The sequence below is a fragment of the Struthio camelus genome, chromosome 2 (assembly GCF_040807025.1).
Source record: "Struthio camelus isolate bStrCam1 chromosome 2, bStrCam1.hap1, whole genome shotgun sequence".
Taxonomy (NCBI): domain Eukaryota; kingdom Metazoa; phylum Chordata; class Aves; order Struthioniformes; family Struthionidae; genus Struthio; species Struthio camelus.
The window spans coordinates 40,694,021-40,711,825 of record NC_090943.1 but is presented as its reverse complement, the minus strand read 5'-3'; the positions used below and the strand labels follow the sequence as shown (position 1 = coordinate 40,711,825).

Genomic DNA, 17,805 nt, shown 5'->3' with positions numbered 1-17,805 from the left:
CAGTTGCTGTGAAAACCTCAAAACCATAATAGTTCTTCAGATGACATTGTTTTGCCATCTGTCTTATAAAAGGCATGAGCATGAATTACGATGGCAGTATTGCAGAGCTTTGGGAGGCAGTTCAAAGATTTGTCTCTAGAATCCGTGCAACGTTGCTGCTCAGATTAACAGTTGGCCCTGTGCACGCAGGCTGTAAAGCAGAATGGCCCGAGGAGAAGCTTTGTATGTTGATGCAGCAAGATGATTAATAACAGCTGGAAAGCCAGTCCTACTCAGTTTATATTCAAAATAAGAATGAAGCTGAAAATGATTACTGAGTGGGAATATAAAGCCTTGGAAAAAATGTCAGGAATTCTGAGCATAGTTGTGTTTTTTCATGTCTGTTCAGACATCTTTAGAGACAGATTTTAGGGACAAGGGTGTTTTTCTTAAAAATGATGTTCCTGTTTGCTCCTATTTGGAAATGTTTGTTTGGTATCTTTAACCAGTCTTCTGATATTGTAAAATACACCAGTAAGCCTTGTTTTGGCAATATTGAAGAAAGATGATCACAGAATAAAATAAACTAGAGCAGCATGTTGGGGCGGGGGGAAACATGCTCTTTCTGTGTTAGAATTATTTAACGGACTGCAAGCCAATAAATGAACAGGAAATAAATTTAACTTACTTGGGCTTTCAAAAATTCTGGCTTACCTCCTTTTAAAGAGGGCTACTCAGGACAGACAGTTAAGCATTCAACAAATGCACATTTAATCTGCTCCCTGGATGAGAAGAAGCAGTAAAAATAACAATCAGTTTCACATTGAAAAGAGTGGGTACTCAAGAATTTTTTTTTTGTTTGTTTTGCTTCCGCAGAGTGTTCAGTATATTATATTATCTGTGAGCACACTGATATAAAGGTAAAGAAATCAAGATAGCTAATGACAATGGTGTTTAACACAATTATTTATGAGTCAGGAGTGTTAATACAAAATCCTTGGCTAAAATTAAAAAAAAAGAAAGTTAGATGTTGACCCCCATAGAAGGTGTATGGACATTAATTCTCAGTCGATGGATTTGCACAAATTTCATCCTGTTTCAACTGGAATAATACGTAAGCGGTGTTGTCACTATTGCAGATCCAGACATTTGTTTACTAGGAAAACCAAACTAGTTACTTGGAAATATAGCTACATATGGAGCATATCTTTTCATTAGATATGTTTAACTGATAGTAAAGTTAGATACATCCTGCTATATACCTTATTGTTTAAAAGAGGAGAATTTTTACCCTTTCGCTAGCTGTATAGGATGTGCTTAAGTCCTCTCATCCTTTGTCCTGGGCACAAAACTGTGGAAGTGAAAGCACGCCTTGGCATCACCGCTGCCCTCTGCTTCTCCACCTTGTAGTAAGACAGAGCGCTTTGTAATCAGAGACTTCGTTCTTGATACGGTTTTTCTTGCAGCTTTTTGCCCCTTCTGTCTTCAGCCACTCGGATTGTTGCTTTCAGCCTTTCACTTAATCTCTGTGGAAGATTCCAGCTTTCACAAAAGAAAGGTGACGTTTTAGCCATGTGCCTTCAGTAAGGACTGTATTAGATTTACAGGTCTTCCCATCCCCCCCGCCCCAAATGCTTGTTAGTGTCTCAGTGTAGTGAGAATACCCTCCTGCTTCTCTGAGGGGCAGTAGAGGACAGTCAGCAAGTGGAACGGAAAAGCAAATGTCAGGTCTCCGCTTCAGCTAATCACTGTCGTTGTACCTGAGGTTATTAGGCACTTGACCCACTATAGCTGCGCTAGTCTGGTGGTTGAAATGAGTTTCCATCTCATCACAGCTGGTACTGGGTCCTTATTCCGATGATGATCTCGCACTTGTGCTGACTCTGGGCCCATCTTTGAAATCTTCTTTACAAAGAATCCGGATATTGTGGGGTCATGCTATCTTCTCTCAGGAGATGACTCCTTTGCTAGAATTTGCACAGCATGGTGTCACAACGTGGCCATATCATAAAACTACAAATGTTGTCTGAATTCCTTTTGACTTTCTAGCAGTTTTCCATAAGATAAATGGGAGCTAAAAACCTCATATTTTTCGTGTATCCACCTGGCCCCTTTCTTTCTACCTGTCGTGGCAGTCTGTGAGACCTTTAGATAAACTCGGCTAAGGAGCAAAGATTCTGAGCTAGGTTTGACAAGAGAACATATTCTTTTGGCTTCACAAGTATTTCATTTAACTGATAAAGCAGAAGTATTTCATAATCCCAGCAAGGAGAGAGAGATGATGATCTTTTCTGCACTTCAGAAAATCACATGGCTTCAGCTGCAAGTCAGGCTCAGAATGGTGACTAGCTATAATCATCTCTGCTTTTCAAGAAGGACATGTGTTTGTGTTTCTTGACCTACAGAATTAACCTTTGCAACTATCACATAAAGTATACGTTCCATATAAAATAGCTTTCCTTAAAGATGTTCCTAGACTATTATCAATGTTCCTTCATAGGCAGAGTTTTTTTGGAAATCCTAGACATCTCAGGACAAAAGAATCAGCAGTTTCAGATCAGTGTTTTGGAGCTCAGAGCTGTGTAGAACATGTGCAGAGCTTCCTGGCCTTCTCCTCAAAAATCTTGCGTCCAGATTACAACACACCATCTAATCACAATGGGTGATGTTGACAACTGGGTCTCCTTTTCCTACTGGAAGCAAACGACCCAGTTATTCAGAACAGTAGCAAGTGGTTTGGAATAGATCAGATGTTCTCTTCTCGAGTCAGATAGTATCATGAATTTATGCTTTTCCTTTCTTGGTTCTGTCATCAGGCAGGGTGGCATGTGCCTTTTCTCAGATCCTAAAGGTTCTGTCTAAGGTAGGACATGAGGAGACATTCATAGTCTTAACTGAGCAAACTGAAACAAATTTAGTACCAGAATAATTGTCAGCTCTCAGTGGGAAACCTGAAATCTGTCCTTCTTTCCTACTCTGTTAATTCAGAATTTCAGGGGCTCTGTACAGTCTTGATTTTGCTCAGTTGCACCTTGTCATGTCGATGCTCAGAGGTTCTTACTATCTCCTATGAATAAGTGCACAAAATAACAATAACCTGATATTATTCTGGGACTGTTTGTTTCTCATAGGTCTCTGTCCTGTTATCTTGAAGCTTTTGAAGCTGAGACTGGGATGTGCCCCGTAGTTCAGTTTAAGTCCACTTAGCTCCTTGTTCTCTAAAGACTATTTCTTCAGAGTTCTCATCTCTATTGCTTTTAAGCTCTGCAGAATGTTGTTTAAGTGGTGGGCCACAAAATTATGAATTAGCACGGCGATTGGTTGGAATTATTCAGTGTGCGTATATGGAGTCTCTTAAAAACAGAAAGACAACGATAGTTCGGGGGTGGGGAAGCTGACAATTAAAACCCCATTTTTCATCCTCCTGCCTGAGTGCCTGTGGTTGAAACTGTTCTGGTCATGCTCTGCCTTACAGTTCCATGTGATGAGAGTAAGGAATGGTGTGTATGCCAACAGATGATGAATGTGTTTGTTATATAAAAGCATCAATAAATCAGTGTCTCGAAGTGGACATTGAACTGCATGTCACGAAGAACTCAGCTGCTGGTCCTCTTCCTTCTGTATTAGTACAGTGGGTTCCTGTCAAATTCAGGGAACTTTGTGACCGACCCAGCACTTGGTTTACTGAGTCAGTTGTTCTGTAGCCCTACTCAGTATTGTACAGTAAAAGAGTGTTCCGGTTTGCTGTGTTGTATTTTCCAATTGAATTGTAACAATTGATTACTGAGTGAAAAGCCGAAATTTAACATGCGGGTATATGGTTGTCATATGTCAATTTAAATAGGTGCCTGGAATATTTGCTGAGAAATGATGCCAATCCTGGGATCCGAGACAAACAAGGATACAATGCAGTTCATTATTCTGCTGCTTACGGTCATCGCTTATGTCTTGAATTGGTAAGAAAATGCGTCATGGATGAAAGTTCTAACAAATTCTCTTGGGGAGGATAGTGCAGAGGCCATAGCATTCCTCTGCCTTTGTTCTTCATCTGGGAGATACGTAGATAGTGTTTTTTCAGCCCCTGTGAGGATACATATTTGAGCGCTTGGTACCCTTAAAATAGGGGCAACGTGGGGAGCTAAGATGGTAGGTACCGGCTTAAAGAGACAATTTATTCTGAGATGAAGAGATTGCGCTTACTGAGTATGTGGAGTATTTGTTTTGTTTTGTTTTTTAATCTAGAATACACTGCTAACTTTATTCCTGATGGCTGAAGTATAATAATCACAGGTGTCCCACTGAGGAGTGTTAAAAGATGTCACAAATGTTTTCTGGAGCAGCAACTTAAAATGTGGGGAAAACCTGTAAAGTAAGGGGGGGAGGTCTTTCACATAGTTGCAATAACTGATGGCCATATAATAGAATTCTAGATAATAAAGCCTCAGAGTGATTTTTGATAAATCCCTTTGCAAAAATGGGTATGTCATTTGATACGTTAATTTTGTCTTCTCTGTGTTTTACAGCTTAATATTTTTATACAAATTATAATTTCATATTCAAGTGTACTCAAATCTGAATTCTGAATGTTTTTAATTGCAGATTGCAAGTGAAACGCCTCTAGATGTTGTAAGTGTATATGATTTCTCACTGTAAAGTATTGTGCAGGAAAAGGGAACAAGTCATTTTAAAATACTGCTGCCTATTTTTAGACTTACTCAGCCATGTTTTCAGTGCGTAGATATGTTATTTAACGCTTGCAGCTCAAGTTTTTGAAATAGAAAATAATCTTTTTTTAAACCATGGGTTGACTAAAACATTTGTATGACCATGTATGATCATGAAGATTTAGTGATCTGCATGTATTTGATGTTCTTCAAACCCTCTAAATGCTTTAATTCTGCTGTTTAATTTAAATACGGTCTTGAAAAAGACTCAGGATTAAAACTTTAAACACATCTGAAAATAACCACACAGAAGTGTACGCACACAGATATTTTAGCCCTATTTTATAATGCTTGTACCTTTTGGCGGGGGGGTCCATTTTTCCTCTTTGGCAGATTTTTTTTGTTCTGAGAAATCCTACATTCTGGCTTTTCATATCTGTTTTATTGCTGACTTTTCATCTAACCTAAATGCTTAGTTGTCTTTTTCTTTTTACAGCTGCTCTTGCTCTCACCTGTGCTTGTATTCCCTTTGCATGCATTTTTTTCCATATTATTTCATAAGGCTACTTTGGGAAAAATATTTTAGATTAATTTCTAATTTGATTATTGCATTGCTCTGCAAAATTAAACAACTCGGCTTGGGGAATGAGTGTGGGGGAGAGGTTGCAGTATTTGTAATTCACACTCTTTAGAATATTGAAATATTTCTGGAATTCCTAAAGAAAATTTATACCTATATTGTTTCTTCTAATTTTCTTTCTTTATTTTTCAATCTATGTATACTGGAAATAATAGCAATTATTACTGATTGTTTTTCAAAAGTGAAGGATTTTTTGCACTCAAATGGAATTTCTCTCTCTGCTAAGCTAATGGAAACATCGGGTACTGACATGCTGAACGATTCAGACAACAGAGCACCCATAAGTCCACTGCATTTAGCGGTAAGTATTTCGTTCTTTAGTGGTAATAGATCATGTAGTAGCAAACAGCTGTTGACATAGTTTTAATTCATTCTGGACTTTTTTTTTTAGAGGTCAATAACAATAAGTTACACCATAAAAATACCTACCAAGTATATAGCTCAGGAATGAGTTATACAAGGTGATTTTACCTCTCGGCTGAAATTGAACACTCCTCATTTGAAATCTTGCTTCTCATTAAAAGATTTGTCTTCAAACGTATATTAACAATGCTTTTAGAAGTCTTGTGCTCTAAGTAATAATGATATAGTTTACCACCATCATTATTTATTATGAAAAATATTGTCTTTAATACTTTACGATATGCACTGATATTAAGAGATCAGACTTCACAGGGGACCTGATGAAACTGTCTGTACAAATGTGCACTGAAGTACCAAGTGAACAACTTGAATATGCAGTTTTCTTCTAATCTCTTCCCTGGACTTCTAGCAATTGAAAAACCTGAATGTACTTTCTGAAAATAGCCCAAGTCTCGTGCATAACATATATTATTGAAATATGTGACCAAAGTGAAAAGGTAATCTCTAATATTGTTAAATGAAAGCAGAAGAAACTATTCCTGGAAATTTGTCTGGAGCGGAGGTTATGTATCCAGGAGTATAAATTTAAACAAGTTTATTTTGGAACCATAGTTGTAGATAGTTTTTTTTCATTACTCAATTTAACACTTTGTCTTGGCACATACCTACACGGTATTTTCTAGGCTATTTTTTATCCTTATTTGTCAAGCGTGATCTCTTATTATTTCCTTCCCCAAGTCCCTTCTATTTTGCCAACTACATTAACTTTTAACTACTTATACTCTATTTTTTTACTTAGAAATTTTACAGACTTGTTTTTGAATATTCTATGAAAAACTAATAAAACTTAGTTATGTTTGCATGTGATCCTCACTTGAAGTAATCTGAGGCTGAAGTAACTACTTGAAGTAACTGTTAACATAAAGCAATGAAACACTCAGTATTGAAAATAGTATCAGTTATACATATTGGAGAAAAATAATTTTTGGAAGTACTGTCAGTTGCTGATTCAAAGGATAAAACGAGGAAGCCCAAACCTGCCTGCTGAAATAGTTTTTACAATTCATTATAGCCATTTTGGAACTACTGACTGCTGCACCAGGAGCTCTTCCGCATGCTAAAACCTAACTACTAGATTCGCTGTTTATTATATGGAACCCTGGTAAACGCATTAAAATGTGAAGGACAGGAAAACTAAAAGATCTTCTTATTCTCTCAGGCCTATCATGGTCACCATCAAGCCCTGGAAGTGCTGGTACAGTCTTTGCTGGACCTTGATGTGAGGAACAATAATGGAAGGACACCATTGGATCTTGCTGCCTTTAAGGGACACGTGGAATGTGTAGATGTACTCATTAATCAAGGAGCATCAATCTTGGTGAAAGATTATGTTGTAAAGAGAACGCCAATACATGCTGCAGGTATATGTTATTGCTCAGCTTTAAAATTTTGGCTTTTGAAGTGTTTAGAAATCTTTTATTATTACTGTTCTAAGAAATGGTGTTTAGGAACAGATGATGTCTTTGAAGTTGCATACTATACTGAGAAGGATAGCAATGCGCTTAAAGTAGTAGAAACCAAAAAAATTATTCCGGTTCAAGGAGTGTTACAGCATGCTGTCCCCTAAAACAGTGCATTCTCCTTGTCCATTCATTGTCAGCACAACCAGCCTAGCAGGTGTCAATAGTATGTACCTGTTCCTCTCCTAGTCTTTCACACAGCCCAAATTGTAGTCCCAAACTTAGAATCGTGAATTGTGTTGCCTATCTTGGCACTGAATTATTTCTCTGAGACTGGAGTCTCGGAGTTCTGTCAGTTTGAGAAGAGACATGAAAACTATACTTCATTTTTCCAAGAATGTAAGTGACTCCCTGCTGAGTGTTTTCAAAATAATAGCAGTCCTTTGCAGTGTTTTCTCACTGCCTTTTCTAGATAACTTCTATAAACTTACCTTTTCTCAAGAAAGCGTAGCATTCATGCAATATTCTCTTCTTTGCATTTTGAAAGCAGGCTTATTTAGGTTGGCATTATTGGCACTGTAGTTGTGAACTTATAAGAATATTGCAGTAAAAAGAGCATTTTGTACAAAACATTGTCATTCTAGGCACTTTGTTTCACCAGGAGCACAACCTGTATTATTCTATTTGCTTTAGCTCCTCCTAACTTCTGTTAGCATCTCTGTCGACCCAGAGAAGCATGAGGTGTCCCCGTTCTTACGTGGACTGAATATAGCAGCTTTATGTCAGGAATATCTCCCCCCAACAAGCAGTGGTTTATCTTTCAAGAGTTGCTTTGAAACGTGATCTCTCTCTCTCTCTCTCTCTCTCTCTCTCTCTTCTCTCTCTCTCTCTCTCTCTCTCTCTCTCTCTCTCTCTCTCTCTCTCTTTCTCTCTCTCTCTCTCTCTTTCTCTCTCTCTCTCTCTCTCTCTCTCTCTCTCTGTCTCTTTTTTTAATACGTTTGGTTAATTACTTCTATGCATTACTTTTCTTTCCCCTCTAAATGTGATTTCAGTTATCACTTCATAACTATGCACGTGCTATACTTGCTAATGAAATCTGTGTGTGATTGGCTCAGTGTGGATTTGCTTGATTTTGAGGCATAGGTGAAAACTGTGCTAATTAGTATATTTAATTATTCCTTCTTATATAAGTTATATAGCCATATACTTATGCTTAATGTGTGCAACCTCATCTATCTATAAATGAAATATCTTTCAGCAATTGACAGTTGGAACTGATTCCTTTTAGTATTACATAATTGAGAATACTTGATTTCTAAAATCATATTTGAGTATAGTTCTCTTCTGTTTTTCAATTTAAATCATAAAAATGGTAAAGCTGATACAGCGGGTTCTCAAGCTAACGAGCTTTAGTCTGAGCAGTTTACAGTTGTATTTGACCTCTGCATACTCAAAGATGATTAATGTAAAACTGGTGTTTCTGTTGATATTTTACAGCTACAAATGGTCACTCAGAATGTTTGCGACTATTGATAGGAAATGCAGAACCACAAAATGCAGTGGACATTCAAGATGGAAATGGACAGTAAGATCAGAAGATATAAATTCTATTCTTCACAAGTTATTGCATTTCATAAAAGGAAAACCTAATTATTTTGCATTGGTGATTTTTAGATTATTACTTTTTTAAGGGGAATTGGTATTTGAACTAGGACAAATAGGATTGTATAGCTTGCAATGAAATTGATATAATTTTGGCGATGGTAAAATAACTTGTTCAGCTGGGAACAAATTAAAATGTGCTTATTCCCTGGATGCTAACAAAAATGGATCCTTGTAGTTTACTTCGGAATTTTTGGAAATTAATTTATTTTCTTGAATCTAAAAAGCAAACGTCAGCAGCATTCTTGGAGTGAGAGTAGTGCTAGAGGCCATTAATGGCATCAGTTTTAAAACAGTGTTTCCCGGAACAAGAGAAGTTAAAATATTTCAGCTCAGCACTAGTTTGTTAAATTGCCATGTGGATTACACGTTACTTCGCTCTCTCTTCAGGACTCCTCTGATGTTGTCCGTTCTTAATGGACACACAGACTGCGTTTATTCACTCCTTAACAAAGGAGCAAACGTAGATGCCAAAGATAAGTGGGGAAGGACGGCATTACATAGAGGGGTAAGAGAATATTATATTTCTGTCCTTTTCATAGTACATACGTTAATTTCAAGTATGGTCTTAGTGTGTAATGTTAATGAATTTCTCTTTTTTTTTTGTCCTGCTGTCCTTAGCTTTTAATTGTCTTATAGTTGTTTTCACAGTGGTAGCTTTTGCCTGTTTGCTGTATACCCTCAGGATTTTTCTGGGCTTTTCAAGTCTGTTAATCTTGTTGTAAATGGACTGGAGAAGCCCCAAGGTACCACTTTTGTCATGGGGTGGGGCATATTGTTAGTGGAAGGAAGAAAACTGTAACACATGCCTTATGCTTGCCTTTTTTTTTTTTTTTTTTTTTTAAATCTCTGCCAGATAGGACAACTGAATAGAGCCCTAGAGATTAGCAGTTCAATCAAGGCTGTTCCAAGAAATTATTCTGTTATGAATATAATAATGTGTTGCTATTTGTCCAAAATAATGGCAATTTCCAGAAGTAAAAATCATACCTGAGCTTAGTTTGTTACCAGTTATAGTATTGAGGCATTGTCTGAAGCTCGCTTGCTTTTGTTATGCACCTTGACTATATACCTGAATATGTACAAACATGCTATTTCATCTCTCTCTTGCAGGCAGTTACTGGACACGAGGAATGTGTGGAAGCGTTGCTTCAACACGGTGCTAAGTCCTTATTACGAGACTGTAGGGGGCGAACCCCTATACACTTGTCAGCTGCATGTGGACATATAGGTGTCCTAGGAGCCCTCTTGCAGTCAGCTACATCTGTGGAGGCAGTACCTGCGATAGCAGACAATCACGGCTATACATCACTGCACTGGGCCTGTTACAATGGTAAACATGACAGCAGCGTTTTTTGGTTTTAGGCTTCCTAGAGAATGTATGTCTGTAGGTATAGCATCTCACAAAGGATATCCAATACTGATATAAGTGTTCTGAATCTCAGAATATAAATATTCAACAATGCAAAATTTAAAATAACAGCTGAGTTTATTAAATGAGCCAAAGACACTGGAGATTTTGGAGATGAAAATGTGTGCAGGACTGATTTGTCATGTTCACTTTTTCATTACCCCCAGAACAGCATAGTCATCACATACTTTTAAGGCTGTCTTTCTCTTTAATGAGCCAAATGTTGACAGTACTTTTACTTAACTTCATATTCCATTTAAGATTGTAAATGTTAAAAATTTCACAAAATTATGAGAAACAACTGGAAAAGTAGCCAGCAGTTGGAGGCAAGAGCTGAGGAATGGACCAGTGCATCAGTGCAGTTGGATGCGGTGGTATATGTGCACCGGGCTTCAGAAACCATTTCATTAATAATTGTAATAATCTTTCTTTAAAATATCTCTGCTAACTTTTATCCATGGAGGTGCTGGTCATAACTTTATATTTAAGGTCTCATAGAGATATTACTCACTTTTGCCAGATTAAAAAATGGTTCTACTCTGTACACAATTCCTTAATCAGATGTTTATTAAATAGTTTACTATTTCATGAGATGTACAAATACTTTTATAGCTCTGTTTCATCCTTTGTACTTTGATTTAGGAGTCCAGAGAGATAAGCAAGAAAATGAACACAAGTATGTTCTGAAGTTCCTTGTCTCCATAGCGCTTCTCAGATCTATGTCCTAAAACATATGGTGAAAACTATACCTTACTCCAGTAGTTGCTTCTCACTGCATGGTTTTCAGAGTTATTTGCTAAGAAACATCTAACAATGTAGCAATCATGGAGGCATGCCTGATGATGTGCAGTCATGCAATAGCTTCAGATACAGTTTCCTCAAGAGGGAGCATCCTCAGAAAGGAACTCTTGCCCTTTAGCTCCCTTGCTGCTGTTTGCTCGTGCCGTGTTGTAAATCAGATAAGTGAGATGATCTTGTTTGCAAAATACTGTCTCCCCTGCCTCTTTTCTTCCTCTTCTTCCCTCTCAAGGCTATTTTTAATGCAGATCAGTTCCCTGATAGTTTATAGCACACAGTTGTCAGCCTCAAGAGCGGCGTAATGTCGGTTGCTTGTTCCTGCTCTGCCCAGGCAGCAATTCCTTAAACAGGAATGACTGTCGAAGCCCCTATATTATGAAACTGTGATCTCACTTACTGCAGGGTGTGGAAATGAGAGCTTATATCTGCAGACAGTTTTCATTCCGTTACCCTGCAGACCTGCACCGCTGACAGAGTTCAGTTACTTCTTCTTGACTTGGTATAAGCAGTTACCAAATGATCAGTGTCCATCTCATGAAGACAGGTGGCCAAAGGAAGTGGTATATACAGTGTTCTGAAGTGTGTATATGGAAAGCTTTTTTTTTTTTTTTTTTTTTAACTTTAAAAAAGTAAACTAAATTACAGTTGGAGTCTTTCTGGATGTCAAGAAGCACTCAGATTTAATTAATTATTTATTAAATGGCAGAGTAACCCATTCAGTTGTTTAATTTATTCATATGTTCCTGGAAAGAAGGCATTTATCAATCATAGAATTATAGGTGTCAGGTTTTCACATGCTTATGCTTTATTTCTCCTGTCACATATGTGTTTTTTCATGCAAAAGAAGGGCACCATCAGAGGGGTAGATAGCTAATACACGGGTCTAAATGCGTTTGTTAATATTGAGAGAAGTCATCACTTCTTATCAAAGCAGTATACTGAAGTTTGGTCTCTTTCAGTTCCTATTAATCACTGTGAAATAGTCTGTTTAGGGGGGCATGGTATCTCAAGGGGGACGTATTCACATCCAATACATGGTATGAGGTGTTTATTTTTTTACTACCCTTTTGTTATAAACTACCTTCTTGATTTTGTGTTTCCATGAGTATTTTAAGAAATTCAATATAGTACCTGTAAACAGAAATGAGCCACACATTCCAAGAAATAACCTACATAGGAAGTCCTGGGAGGAGAGATTCCTGATTAAATCTTTTTATACGCTTCCTTCAAATCAAGCTTCTGGGCATAAGCAGCTAAAGAATGTAAGGTTGATTCAATAAGGATTTATTTTTCTTCACTGATCCTTCATATATATTTCTTGGATTTTGGGGAGTGGGAAGACTCCCTAAGAGGGTTGGGAATTTATTCCGCTCCCTTGTTAATGATTTTAATATGAAGGTTAGTTTCCTAACATAAAGATTCTCAAATATTTGTTTCACCTCTGATTCACATTACAGAGAAAGACTGAGAAGTATGGGTTTAAAGCCTCACTTTCACAGTCATTTTTAAGTGAATAACTCACTAGGCTATCCTCATAGCTAAAGTAACTGGGTAAATCACTGATAATTTCAATTTGAATAAAATATCAGATTTATAAAATTAAACTCTTACGGCTTGATCCATTTGCAGAGTGAGCACAGCGTCTGAATAAAGCAGTCCTGAAATATCCTTGATTTGTAGGATGAAAATTTGGCAGGACTTCTAAAAATACAAATTTTCAGAAGACAATAAATGTTGAGCTGAGCTTCACTGCATGTGTGCATAGTTGTAAATCAAATAGGTGGTTGTGGTAACTAGTTACCCATACAGCAGCAGGCTATAGAATTTTGAAAGCAACACTATAATGGGTCCAACAGGTTCTTTTTAAGGTCTTATTATGGCTATCAGCTCAGTTTTTCTCTGGATTTAGCAAGTCAGCGGAACGAAAACAGTCCTGAAACGGTAAATACGTTTTTGTGTAGACAAAGTGGTGAATGTAGAGGAGAGCTTGAAAAGTATAGGTTTAAAGAACTAAGTGTTCTGTATGTTCTTCAGACAGCATGAAATCCCTTTCAGGTTCACAATATGTATATAACCTGTGTGTCATTTTAAAACTTTTAAATAAGTTATTGCTTAATCATCTTTAGCTAATTGGTGTACATTGTAATCCATATTTATTATTATTATTATTATTATTATTATTTTAATACCTATCTTTTGCACTTGCTTTAGGTCATGACAGTTGTGTAGAGCTCCTGCTGGAACAGGAAGTTTTTCAGAAAATGGAAGGAAATTCTTTCAGTCCATTGCATTGTGCTGTGTAAGGAAGTCCAAAATTATTCTTCACAAATTTCATGACAGTATTTAACAAAAGCTTTATCATTCTGTAAATAACAACGTTTTCTTTTTTTTTTATAGGATAAATGATAATGAAGGTGCTGCAGAAATGTTAATTGATACACTAGGTGCTGGTATTGTAAATTCAACAGATTCAAAAGGAAGGTAAGAGTTTAGCTGCGTATTGGAAAAATGTTTGTAATGAAATAGTTGCATTGTTCTTTTACAATCTGTCACTGTTGGCATTTTTTATTTTGCTATTTCTGTTAGTTCCCCCTCCCCCTTTTTATTCTTTAAGGTTTTTTTTTAATCTAACCTGTGCTAGAAATAAAGTGTTGGGCTTTTGAAAATCCTATTCTGAATCAAGACTTGAATATGCTTTTTGTTAGGTAGACAAGTTTGGGCATGCTTATGATTGCATCACATTGTGGGTAGTAGAAATATTTATCAAATTGTGTCTGTATTGTAGATAGCTAATAAAGAGCCATTTATTTGAAACTTGGAGGTGACTTTATACAGGCACCTGTTTCAGCTCCAACAATACTGATTTATTTCGGAGCATCGGTGGGACTGCCTGCCCAGTCTTTGTATCTGCACGATCTCAGTATACACCTTTGAACAAAGCAGAAAGCACGGGGATATTTGCTTGAATGAGAGTGTGTTTTCATTTCATTTGTTGTAGAACACCGCTTCACGCAGCAGCTTTTACAGATCATGTTGAGTGTCTACAGCTTCTACTCAGTCACAATGCTCAAGTAAATGCGGTAGATTCCTCTGGGAAAACACCTTTAATGATGGCTGCAGAAAATGGACAGACGAATACAGTTGGTAAAGAGAAAACTTTATTTATTTCTGCTCTTAAGTTTGTTAACAAACAATAATATCTTACTACAGGTAAAGTTGCCTTATAGTAACCTTGTTGTGGGTAATTTTTGTCAAATTAATATTTTCATTTTGCACAAATGTAAGCCACTGAAACTTTAAGCAATATGCTTTGGTTAATACAGATCTTTATCTCCCCCAGAGGTGCTGGTTAGCAGTGCTAAGGCTGATCTGACTTTGCAAGACAGTTCTAAGAACACAGCACTCCACTTGGCTTGCAGCAAGGTGCGTGCTTATTCTGACTTGATCAGTGTTTGGTTTTGTCTTACCAAACACTGTTTGCAAAAGGCATTGAAAGCAAATTTTAAAGAGTATCTGTTATATGTGACAGTGTGTTTGCTCTGTATTAAGGGTCATGAAACTAGTGCCTTGTTAATACTGGAGAAGATTACGGATAGAAACCTCATCAATGCCACCAATGCAGCCTTGCAAACGTACGTATCGCCGCTGAGTGGTGTTTCACTGATTGGTTTTTGTGTTTTTGCTAAAACAGCATCATGCTCAAAAAAATATTTTTCAATGTTTTTTTCCAAATTGGATGAATACATGTTGGGTAATAGGTACCAAGTGTTCAACCGGCTTGAGCTCAAAGGGTGTTTCATTCAGGCTTAAAGTTCTATTTTTAGCTGAGTGAAAGGGATGCTAAATAAATCTTACAGTATTGTGATTCAGGGAATTCTATGTGGAATTGTTGCAGTGCACTGAGATTTCCCATAAGCCAATACTTTTTCTGTTTTATGAATTACCTAATTTTTCAGTTAAAATTCACTTCAGTTAAAAACACATTTGAAGAAAATTAAGATTTGCTCTTCTTCAGAGCTAGTTAATAAAAAAAAACCTAGCTGAAAGATGCTTTTATTTTTTAACATGCTTTCTGTTACTAAAAGAAATCAGCTCTTACTGAGATAGAAGACTTTTTAATTTCTACTACATAGTATGGAGCATGTAGTGTCCTTGGTGCTTCCTAAAGATCTAGTCTCAACTAGAACTAAGCCGAGTTTGTCATCCCAATTTTAGGGAAAATTTAAAAATGTAGTAGTATGTCATATTGTGGAATATATTTCAGGCTTGGCTATTAAAATAGTTTTTCTGCATTTTTTTTTTCTTTTTAAATAACATATTTGTGTTAGGCAATATTGAACACCTGCTTTTTAGCTGAGTTATTTATACAAATTGTCAGACTGCTTTATTAAAGCAATCAGAGACGATTTAGCAAAAAACACCAGAACTTTTAAGTAATTCATGCATTTCTCTGCTCTTGCATCCCTTCTGGAATTGATCATGTTCAAATCCCTACGGTTCTGCCTCCTGTTCTCTGAGATCTGCTGGAACTAAGGAGTTAGGATAGCAAGACTTTTCTTCTTCTGCTCTTGCTGTTTACTACGCTGCACTTCAAGCAGCATGAAATAATCACAAAGCAGAAGAGGGACTGATTGCCTCAGTTCTGGCTTCTAAGGAGGATATGTTGGGAGAAGGCAAAGCAAAAATGGGATAGGAACTAGAAGTGGGAAAGAAGGCTACCGCAGGCTCATGCAATTCCACCCACATGCCTTGGCTCATCCAGCCTGACTGTAGATATCAAGGGGAAAAATAGGTACATGTTCTCACCTCCATGAAATGTTTATATAGATTTCAAGATTTTAACAGTTCTAAAAATGTTACTGGTTTGGCAAATGTTTTTAATAACTACACTGACTTTCTAAACAGTTTTCATCATGCACAATGTCCCACTTCCTAGCAAGATAAACGTTGCAATTGTTGACCTCCGTATTAAAAATCTTTTAATTATAGTAAATTTTTCAGCATAATGACGGTGTGCAGTAGTTCTTGAATTTTAATAGGTTAATCTAAGGACCATAGGTTTAGCTTCTCCTATTTGTATCTTTTGCATTTCTGTTTTTTAATTAAGGTACTTGTTTCCAAATCAAAATAGAGTTCATGGTTAATTCAAACAATTTTAAGAATCTCGAAATGAATGAAGAGCAATATAAAGCAGAGTTGAAGTAAGGTGATTATTCTGTTTCCAGCTGAGTAGTGACAGGATTTCTTTAGGCCGGTGGGTACCACTTCTCAAACTGTTGTATTTGAAAAAGATGTAGTTAGAATATTTGAGGTAAGGCCGACTCTTTCCTTGATGGATCAAGTGACTGCAAAATATGGGAATTGTTAATAGCCTGAGTTTGTGAAAAGTCTTGTTTTTCTTTCTGCTTCCTCTTGCGTTATATTGTAAAATACATTTGTCATCTACAATCATAATGGAATATACTGGTTTCTAAAAGGCTGATTGATGAAATGCTTGTGCTTCTCTTATAAGCGTTCGTACGTGTTAAAATATGACTACCGTTCTGCTGGTTGCATTCTAATGATTATTGCCAGTGACATGTGGTAACTCTCAGATGTGTCACTATCTGTTTTCACAGTTCAGTGAAGGATTTACATCAAGAGTCAGGTACTAGTTGTATCTAACTTTTTAATGTGATGAAGTTCTTAAGGAGGCACACCTGCTCCAGCAGCTTCTTACTCACAGTATAATGCTATAAAAAAGAATGAAAGCCCACAGTTGTTATTGTATAGTTTCTTGCAATAAGAAGAGATATCCTTTTTTAATCCCTCTTATTAGCTATTATATCCTCAGTGTTAGGTAACATATAAATAACATACAAATGTAAATACTTCAGTAATCAGTTGATTAGATGCAAGTTACTTAAAATCTTATTTCATGTCTTGTTCTAAGGTTTATATACCAGTTTGCTTGTCTTCACAGACCTCTGCATGTTGCTGCTCGGAATGGACTAACAGTTGTAGTTCAAGAACTTTTAGGGAAGGGAGCAAGTGTACTTGCTGTAGATGAAAATGGTAAGAATAAATTTAACCTTGTTTCCCCATAAGGAACTGTGGTTTTAAACTCAACCTACTGAAAAACAGTAACTGCTTTTGAAACTTCATATAAGCCGTATAGTAGGCTCCTCCACAGAAAAGAATGTTGTGTTGGTGGTGATGGGCCATTTTAGCAAAGCTGAAGAAGTGTAAGAGGAATGAAAGTTTTTCAGAACAACAATGCAGGTCATCATGTGTCTGATTTGAATTTGCGGTCTTACATAAATATATTAGCTCTAACAATACAGGGAATGGTTTGAAAAACAGTGCTCAAAATAAAATGCAACTCTCAGCTGTTAGGAAGCTGAATTGAATTGCCATTCATTTTGCCAGGGTGTATTGGTATTCGTTTTTAAAAGTAAGCGTGAATTATAGATCCTTGCTATTGGGTGTGACGCTTCTGGCTCTTGAGAGTTGTGTTTAGCACATAGAAGTAAGGAAAAGTAACTGCCTTATCACAGGGAACAAATCCTATACCTTGCAAGAACAAAAAAATAAGTTGTACCGACCTCTTATTTGCATGTTTTTCTGCAAGAGATCTGTGGTCCTCCGAAGTTCTGGTTCTGGGAGGGTCTACTGCTCTGCCCCATCTCAAACTAATCTCCTTTAAATAAAAGCAGCAGCTGCTTTTTTTTGTTTGTTTGTTTGTTTCCAGAAAGAATGTGTCTGATTAATAGTTCTAACTATATTGGTGTTTTGGGAAGCTTTTCCTCCCTTGATGATTACTGTGACTTTCCAATTGCAGTGTTTCTC

General features: G+C 36.8%; 1 protein-coding gene across 10 annotated transcripts in view; it reads left to right on the top strand.

Annotated features, from left to right (window-relative positions):
• ANKRD28 (ankyrin repeat domain 28) overlaps positions 1-17,805 on the top strand; it is a 131,574-nt gene that overhangs the window by 106,842 nt on the left and 6,927 nt on the right. For 5 of the 10 annotated variants that reach the window (XM_068935284.1, XM_068935290.1, XM_068935289.1 and 2 more), the window contains 13 exons: positions 3,824-3,935; positions 4,579-4,605; positions 5,510-5,584; positions 6,866-7,067; positions 8,604-8,691; positions 9,159-9,276; positions 9,882-10,101; positions 13,189-13,276; positions 13,375-13,458; positions 13,976-14,121; positions 14,318-14,400; positions 14,527-14,609; positions 16,940-17,031. In XM_068935284.1, the coding sequence (XP_068791385.1) occupies positions 3,824-3,935; positions 4,579-4,605; positions 5,510-5,584; positions 6,866-7,067; positions 8,604-8,691; positions 9,159-9,276; positions 9,882-10,101; positions 13,189-13,276; positions 13,375-13,458; positions 13,976-14,121; positions 14,318-14,400; positions 14,527-14,609; positions 16,940-17,031 (1,418 nt within the window). Of the gene's footprint in view, positions 1-3,823; positions 3,936-4,578; positions 4,606-5,509; positions 5,585-6,865; positions 7,068-8,603; positions 8,692-9,158; positions 9,277-9,881; positions 10,102-13,188; positions 13,277-13,374; positions 13,459-13,975; positions 14,122-14,317; positions 14,401-14,526; positions 14,610-16,909; positions 17,032-17,805 lie in introns of all 10 variants that reach the window. The other 5 variants (XM_068935283.1, XM_068935288.1, XM_068935281.1 and 2 more) reach the window with 1 other exon arrangement.